We start from the raw sequence: 8952 nt of genomic DNA on the forward strand, positions 1-8952 counted from the left end.
AGAGCTGCTGAAGATTTCCTGTAGGCCCCATGCATGGACTTCTTGAAGTAGGTATTCATATTTTGGCCTCTTGCCAGGAAGATGCAAGGGTTGATCCCAGAGTTGGCAATGCTTAGTCCTGATGTGAGAAGGTAGAGAACAAAGCATGCCCATCGCATACCAATTGGGCTCTCAATGATGCGATCAGCAATCGTGTAGTCAGCTACTCCTTTGAGGGCGGAGAGAGAGATTGCAAGCCTGGGAGTGAAACAAATGAGAGTGGAGACGGTAGTCTAAAGGATTGTGATAGCACCATCTCAACTTGATTAGCAATGTAGATTTCATAGCGGGATAAGATGAGTTATGAGCGTGATGTTAGGGATGTGATGGTGAATTGGAATTACAGGAATGTTACATGTGACAATCCTCTCCATCCACGATCAGTAAGCCCAGTTGTCGAAGTTTTCAATTTCAGTGACTCATTCCAGTGTGCTTATGAATTCATATTGCCCTATGCGAGTAAGGGCACGATGGTGTAAGGACATGTTCCACTGCAGACGAAAACAGGGTATAAGCAGAGCACGAACAGAGGGAACGAGGTAGCAGAGTAGAGCTAGAAGACCAACTTTTTGTGTTTCTTCTGAAGGTGTGAGACGACGGAGAGACATCGACACCAACTCCATCACCATGAACAGGAACATTAGAAAAACGTATCAACAGGAAGTTACCTTTAATTCAAAATATTAGCGTCTCTAAATTTCATTAATTGGGCCTTTCCGATTACTCAAACATCGAAACAATAGTTGTGTTTCTTAAGTTTAGGAATGCTATGTGACAAGCTAACTTACCATGTGAAAAAATTCTAAAAAATATACCAATAACACTAGTTTTAAATAAAGAAGTCCCAAAGCCTGGGATATTTTTAGTGGCACATTATAATAATCAAACACTACCTCAAGATTGAAAGGGCAGAAATAACACTGAAAACAGTAAAGTAATGGGTTAGAAGTGAAGAAGTTGACAGCCTGAACGTTTTATCAGCATTTTGGAGGAGGGGTCCAAGAGTGAGAACCGATTCCAATCCACGACAACAGAGTGCAATAAAGAGAATAGTCGTGATTATCTTTTCTCTGTTTCTTGATGAAGAAGAAGAGTCCCGAAGCTGGTTAGCGAAGATTATCCCAACCACAGTGAAAATGAAGTTTTAAACCACCAACAAATTTTTTATCCGAAACATGTTTTTATGGGTAAGGTAACACGGGCACTATAGTACGATTTTTCTGTCACATCTTTAAACGCCGATCATCTTAATTTATGAAGTTGAAGGTGCTGGAATTGGGATACTGTTCCGGCATCGAGCGTCACGTGAGTTCTGACGTCACAACTCACGTGACGTCATGTGTCTAGGACTCAATAAAGAGTAGTTCTATAAACCCACCGTCCCCAGGGAAATATTAGACCCTAATTTCGACTTCACGGCTCTTAACGACGTGGATTCAGATTCGGACGGAGACTCGCAAGATATCGACTCTAAAATACCGGACCGGAGTCGTGTTGTTTCGGAGTCTGTTACTTTACAGGTTTGTTGGTGAATAAATGTGGAGGGGGGGGGGGGGGGGGGTGGGGGGGGGGCAATGTATTGGTATTTGGTCGCTGGGGTTCTGAGACAATACCAGTCTACATCGATGTTTGATTTGTCATTCTATACCAACAGTCGGAAATCATTAAAATGTGATATGTAAGATATCGCTAGCGGCTTACCTAGAGCAGTTCCCACTTAATCATTACTAATAATTAACTAATTAATGATTAACTTATTACTAATTATAGGAATCTTCTGACACGTGTCAGTGTAAGAAATGTGTCCCAGTACCTGAACTTGATCCCGTAGCTCTTCAACAAATAACTGATAGTATCGAGAATATTGGGCTGAACAGTGATATACCGGACTCTTGGAAATTGGTGAGATATTGTTTTCTTTCTTGGTTCAAATTGTATTGATAAATTGGCAGGAGATCATTATTAGCTAACTTGGTCTCCAATTGTGATGCGTTTTTCGTACCTAATGTTTACAGAGGATGTTGGGCATTTGATCTACATTTTCTGTCGTGAAATTATGAGAAGCTTGAATAAAATTGATGGAAATATTCTAGCAACTCCCAAAACACAGCTCACTAACAACTATTATAAGAGGGGTTCTTGAAACATATTTATAAACATATTTATAAATGATACATCAAGTGATGTCACATTTTAACACCTTTTAACACATTTTAACACATTTTCACTAACAACTCTTTTACTCCCAGATAGATGGTAAATTCTCAACCATAATGGCGTTCAAGTTAACCCACCTTGCTCTAAAGTTTCAGTGTGCCAAGAAAATGAAACTAGACTGCGGTTTTGTGCACCTAATGCACTCCCAGGGCCGCTCCAAAAAGGTATGATGACGTCACGTGAGTTGACATCACGTGACGTCACAATTCACGTGACGCCACGTGTTTCACGCTCACTCACTCACATTTCCCCGCAGTTAGAGGGAAAGTTCTCCTCGGTAAACGCGTTTTCTCGGACCCACCTGACTTCCTCAATCCAAGTTACGGAGCTGGATATGCCGTTAGATTGTGGATATTTGTGGTTTATGTGGTCGGATAGTAATAACGAAGGTTACAATAGACAGGTGGGATGAAGCATTGAACGCAGGGTGTCCAGGGACATCTTATTTTCAAAATAACCTGGACACCCTGAGTGTGTCATTGTTTTTACAAAGCATGAAAAATGGGATTTGTGCGAGTTTGAAATAAAGCGTTTTGACTTTTGAGTGAAATCAACTCCGGTTTGTGTCAAAGCATCACGGATTTAATTGAAACGGGATTGGTTCAAAGCACAACAAATGTTATGTTCGCTGGTTTTATTACAAAGTAAGCATTATTACAAAGTTACCATTATTAAAAAGTAAGCATTATTTCAAAGAGCAAAGTAAGCATTATTACAAAGTAACCATTATTACAAAGTAACCATTATTACAAATTAAACATTGACGATCAGTTATTTAATATATATAATCACGGAACTTCAGCCAACAAAGCGGCAAAGCCCCCCTTGTTTATTCTGAGAGTTAGTGTCTGCTGAAGTGTGAGCTGAAATGTCAGTTTTGTGTTCTGCACACTAAAAATGTGGGATTGAATGTTCGGTGTATGACTTGTGAGTAATGGGTATGTAGATTGTGGGATTAGGACCTGAAATGTGTGTTATTAGTGATCTCAGCATTTGAATGTGAGCTTTTGTGATCACAATCACTCCTCACTCTTCAGCGCCAAAACGAAATTGTGGTCTATGAATATTGGTTCTAACAGTTTTATGGGATTGTGCATCCGATCTCCTATCGGTTGAAATTTCGCTTTCTTCGAAGGACAATGCACAAAGCACAGTGCACATTGCACAATTTAATGCACTTGATCTATTCCTCTGTTTATCGAATTTAAAAAACTCATTTGTATAAGGTCTTTATCATCACATCGTTTTTATCATCTTCCCTAAAGCACCCAAATATTTGTAAGTTATTTAGTTTTTGATGCGTTAACCTCTACAAACCTATATTTTAAAAACCGTATTTTAAATTTTTTTTATTATCTTCAGGATTTTTACCAACTGTTGGTGAATAACTGCACTCCTGAATGTAACGAAACAAGGACCATTCACTTTGAAAAGGTAGAGAGTTTATCATTGATTTCAAATTGTGGATATCTCTCGATATTCGTGAAATATCATTATTTTTACAGTATTTCTAATATCAATCAATTTATCATCCAAAAGTTTGTACTAAGAGTTCTAGCATCAAAAATAGCAATAAATGTAGCATATTACTGGTACTAGAATTAAGTACCAAAAACCACCCCTGGGTGTATAATGTATACTTATAGTTTATACTGTATGCATGCTGTACTGCATGCAAACATCTCCCTTCAGATCATTTTATTAATCCTGTTTTTACTTCTAGAGCCCCCACTTGTTAATTATAGTTAATTATACTGGAATGATTCTTCGGAATTTCGCTGGATTGTACAACTTTCGTCTTGGTAGATTCCAAACACAAGGAAATTTTCCTTCTGGTTGGTAATATACTCAATGATGGAAGTATAGTGTATTGGCTATGCCCCGCTTACTAGTTTAGCTCTTTCTAGTCCCCTGCTACACGGCATGTAAACAGGGATTGGCTAGTTAGAGGCGGTCCGTGTAGGCCTTACACTGTGCTTTCAGCAATACTCATAGTTAATTATAGTTAATTATAGTTAATTATAGTTAATTATAGTTAATTATAGTTAATTATAGTTAATTATAGTTAATTATAGTTAATTATAATTAATTATAGTTATCCAGCGTCCCACTCAGTATTTATCTCACTACATTCTCTCTTCAGGTAAGAGCGTTCAGGCTCGAACCAGAACTCTCGGAATCAGGAGCGTACGTTACTATTGACGGTGAACTGGTACCGTACGAACCGCTACACGCCTGTATATTCAAGGGCATCGCTCGAGTCATCTGCTTACCATTAATGGATTAAGAGACTTTGTTGTGGGAGGTCACGTGGTATGGTGTGTGACGTCACGTGATATGGTGTGTGACGTCACGTGATATGGTGTGTGACGTCACGTGATATGGTTTGTGACGTCACGTGACATTGAGTGTGTTTCACTTGATTCTGATAGTGATATATTATTGCGTTTATACGTTGTTCACTTGTATTATAATATGTAGTTAAATGTGGACACTTTGTTTATGAAAGCTTTTTACAACAGTTTGGTAGCTCAGCTTTAAATTTATAAGTTCGTACTACGAACTTCGTAGTCGCATAATACTATTAACAGCATTATTGATAAAGAGAAATTGATTTTTTAGGGTTTCCAAATATTGGAAAAATTGTACTGTTTTGAAGTAATAAGATGATAATATGTACATAACGATTTTTTTGTAATTGATTAATTAATCAAAAATTTAATAGTCTTGAATAAAAAGTAACGAGATAAAATTCATTGTGACAGAAAGTTAATTATCAAAATTTGACATTGCCAAGACTAGTTTTATTTAATAATATTACTATAATTACTAATATTCAATAATGGTAATCTTTCTTCGCTCTTATGAGTGGGTCGATCATATAGTTTGATAGTTGGTGACGAAGTGAGAGTCTCCAGTCAGTGTTTCAAAACAATTAGTTGTCGACGCGGTTTCAATAACGTTACAATAACTTACATAGTATATAGCTGCAATTTACAATGTTAAAATAAACTATCAATACCAGATCTCACTTCGTCACCATCTGTCAAACTAAATATTCAATAGTATTACTATTATTAATATTCACAGTCCTTTCAAATTCAACAGATTTTGAATTCGAGAACTGATTCTCCATTATATTTAAGTCTGTATAATATCATTTTCAGTGATTAACTTTCGAGTACTCTGCATTTATAAAAAGATACAAAAAGGACTGTGAATGGCACTACATTTTTCAAGAATTTCTATTTTCTAGAATTTCAACCTCCTAGATTTTCCTACACTTTCTGGATTACAACTTTATTTGTTGTTTCACTTAATAGTAATACGAATATGTGGTATAATTTGTAACTGTAGTGTGATTGTTAAGAAGATTATATTCGTACGCATTGTCATATTTTGTCAGATCAAGAGTTTCAATTTTTAATCAAGAGTTTTCAATAATTAATTAATTTTCATAACACATGTAATTGTAAACAATAAACATTCTGGTTAAATTAATTTTTGACTTCACAGTAATATAACTAAAATCATCTGTTATAAAACAAGAAATGCGGCCACTTTTCTTTTGTGGATGGGCGCCACTATAGCTCCAGAGGTGGACGAGGTTGTCGTGGTAAATGTTGTTCAGATCGCTGAGATGGGCGCCTATGTCAAACTACTTGAATACGATGGACAGAAAGGTATGATCCTCATGTCTGAGTTCTCGAGAAAGCGTATCAGGTCTATAAACAAGTTGGTGAGAGTGGGAAGGAACGAGTGTGTCCTGGTGACCAGAGTGGACCAAGATAAGGGGTATATTGATCTCTCCAAGAGACGAGTCGTACAGGAGGATATTAAGAGGTGCGAAGAAAAGTACTCTAAAGCTAAAACAGTTAACCAGATCTTGAGACATGTTGGGGAGCTGCTAGATTATGAGGATGATAAAATGTTAGAGGAGCTGTACAAGAAGACCGCGTGATGCTTTGACAAGAAATACCCCACAAGTGGAAGATCACACGAGATGTTCAAAGAAGCCGCTCAAAAACCTGAGGTCCTCGATAAGCTGGATATTGATTTGATTTGAAACTTTTACAAAATAGCAAATATACAAATGTACAGCAAATCGAACAAACATATAAAATGGGCCGAAATGTATAAATGCTAATGCTATAAAGCGTGGGTCAGTGAAACAAGTACAGAGGACAACTTTTAAAACACGAGGTTTATGGCCGCCCAAAGTCTCAATAACGTCACCTCCACCTAGTAATAAAATTATGAAATATGAAGTGTGAAACAAATTATGAAATATGAAGTGTGAAACAATCAAGAAATAACTCGTATATAAATTTTAAAATTGTCTCTCAAATACAGATAACGTCCGAAAACTATTAAGATACACAATACTCATTCAAATACTGATCAGTGTCCGAGAGACATGAATTGCTTCATGGTGGTTTCTTAACACGGCTACAGACTTTCCCGTACCGGATATAGTGGTCGAGATGAGTCTGTTCAACCCTCTTCTTCTTCAGGTCGGTAACCAGATGTTTCCTCGTTGCTCGTTCTTCGCTAGATCTATCTGGACAGATCCATACATTTTTGTGGGTCTCAACTAGCCTCAGTCTTCCTGTTTTCATCAGAATCTGTTGAACCGCTGTTGAGCTTGGGACAGTGATCTTTACTGGTCGGATAGTCGTACTACCTGGCCTCTTCCTGCCGACTCTAGTCGCTTCGAAGTGAGGTTTCTCCCCAATCTCCTCCAGAACTGCGGTTACTAGCGCTGGAAGCTGTTCTCCCTCTTCTTTCAACCCAAACACAATCAGGTTCTTGCTCCTGTCCTCCTCTGCAGCCACACTCTTCATCACCTTCTTCAGGATGTTACTGTTGCAGACCGTACCACTTGCACTGTTTTGTTGTACGCTGCACTGTAGCTCTTAATCCCTGACTCCACCGTTGTTTGCACTGTCTCCTTAACCGACGTCTTAAACAACTGTAGTTCTTTGTCCTTCTGCACAAGCAGCTGGCCCTGCAGCCTGATCAACTTATCCTTGTCTTCTAACTCTTCCGTCTTCGAGAAATATATGATCTCCTCCATTTTAGCCATCTGGCATTCATGCCGTTGAACGAGGTCTATTGCTCCCACAAGCCGAAGTGCCAGATGCTTTTTATAGACAGTTGGAGCCATAAATATTTCTCTGTCCATATCTCCACAAATATCTCTGTCGTCTATTTTCAGTTCTTTTCCCAGCGTAATGAACCACTTAGTAACACTGTCCTTCAATTTTGTCTGTTCATCATACTCGAATCCTTGAATTTGGTCCAGAGATTGGGTCACCTTACGATCATCCTCCATAGTGTACTTGTATAGGAATGTACAAGTACACACGCAAAGGCTAACTACGCGGTAGCAGCAAACTGAACTATTATCGCAATTTACAAAAGATAAGAGAGCTCGATAATTGCAACGTAAGCTACACTGACTACACACAACGAGCACACCAAAGAGGTTCTTTTGAAAAACATCAAGAGGAGACTCACTCCGCAAGCAGTCAAAGTAAGAGCTGACGTAGAGGTGCTATGTTACGCGTACGAAGGTATTGATGCAGTGAAAGCAGCTCTCAGAGCAGGTTTAGAACTATAGCTACAGAAGATGTCCCCTTGAAAACTAACCTTATTGCTCCACCCATTTACGTCATCTCTGTAACGTTATTCATCGAAGAGAAAGGAGTGGAGGCAGTAAGAGCGTCTATGGCTGCCATCAAGAACTCAATAGAGGCTTCCAAAGGTACCTTCAACGTGAAGCTCGATCCTAAGGTAGTAACAGAAAGAGAGGATCAGAAACTGCAGGAGGAAATGGAACAGAGGGAGAGGGACATGATGGAGAAAGATGGAGATGAAGACAGTGAAGATGAGGAAAGTGATGATGACGAGGAGGAGGAGAGTGACGAGAATGAAGTCTAATTTTGTGTTGAAACTTCTCCTCTGTTTCTTTTAATTTTTGAATTGTTTGGGTATCTTATGTTCGTCATGTGCCATGTACATGATCTTCGTGTATCATTCTGATATTCTGTTTCCCATCTACGACTCAAATTCTCGTCTCATTAAATATCTAGTACGACATATCATCTCGTCACCCAAAATAACAATATTTTCAAAAGTACGTGCTGTAAATATTTGCTCATGTTCACGATCAAAATAGCTAACCCGAACCTTTCCATGATATAGCCAGTGCACTCAAGCGGTGCAAAATGACCTGCAGTCTAAGAATCTAGAAGAAATCCCAGAGGATGAAAATGAACTGATAGCCTCGTCCAGTAACTCAGTAGCTGCTACTAAACCCTGGTAACTGGTAACCCTGGTAACTCTGGTAACTGGTAATGAAAACTAACGTGGTAGTTACTTCAGAAGCAGTACCAGAAGGTATTTAGTAACCCTATGAGTGCCGATATTGATGAATGTATGAAGAGCCAAGGATTACCTCAGGGACTGGATTCCGGATTCAACGAGCTAAGCTTCACAAGAAAAGATATCATTGAAGCATTAGGAGAACTGGATCCCTATTCGGCCGCACCTAATGGAGAGATTCCTGCTAGGATACTCACAGCCTGCAAAGAACAACTTGCAGACCCGCTAACACTCCTCTGGCAGGAATCGTTCAGCAGTGGGTATATACCAGCGGAATTAAAGACCCAATATATCACCCCTATCTATAAG

The 8952-nt window shown here is 38.7% G+C and overlaps 1 protein-coding gene and 1 pseudogene across 1 annotated transcript; both read left to right on the forward strand.

The window, feature by feature from the left end:
• Positions 1-522: 522 nt before the first annotated feature.
• On the forward strand, positions 523-4681 carry LOC134823849 (sphingosine kinase 2-like). The gene is made up of 6 exons (XM_063835447.1): positions 523-578; positions 1427-1559; positions 1810-1941; positions 2513-2659; positions 3619-3690; positions 4400-4681. The coding sequence occupies exons 1-6, from the start codon at positions 523-525 to the stop codon at positions 4541-4543; spliced, it is 684 nt and encodes a 227-aa protein (XP_063691517.1). The 3' UTR covers positions 4544-4681.
• A 1149-nt stretch (positions 4682-5830) lies between these two features.
• Positions 5831-8315, forward strand: LOC134823850 (eukaryotic translation initiation factor 2 subunit 1-like; annotated as a pseudogene).
• The last annotated feature ends 637 nt before the right edge of the window (positions 8316-8952 follow it).

Source organism: Bolinopsis microptera, chromosome 12 (genome assembly GCF_026151205.1).
Source record: "Bolinopsis microptera isolate Bmic1 chromosome 12, MBARI_Bmic_1.0, whole genome shotgun sequence".
In the NCBI taxonomy this organism is placed as follows: Eukaryota; Metazoa; Ctenophora; class Tentaculata; order Lobata; family Bolinopsidae; genus Bolinopsis; species Bolinopsis microptera.

What these genes read in the sequence shown, in the direction of transcription:
- LOC134823849 (XM_063835447.1), top strand. Translation starts at nt 523, where the DNA reads ATGTTCCACTGCAGACGAAAACAGGGTATAAGCAGAGCACGAACAGAG. An exon ending in GCACGAACAGAGGGAACGAG is followed by an intron (nt 579 to 1,426) that starts GTAGCAGAGTAG and finishes CACCGTCCCCAG; the next exon opens with GGAAATATTAGACCCTAATT. An exon ending in ACGAAGGTTACAATAGACAG is followed by an intron (nt 2,660 to 3,618) that starts GTGGGATGAAGC and finishes TATTATCTTCAG; the next exon opens with GATTTTTACCAACTGTTGGT.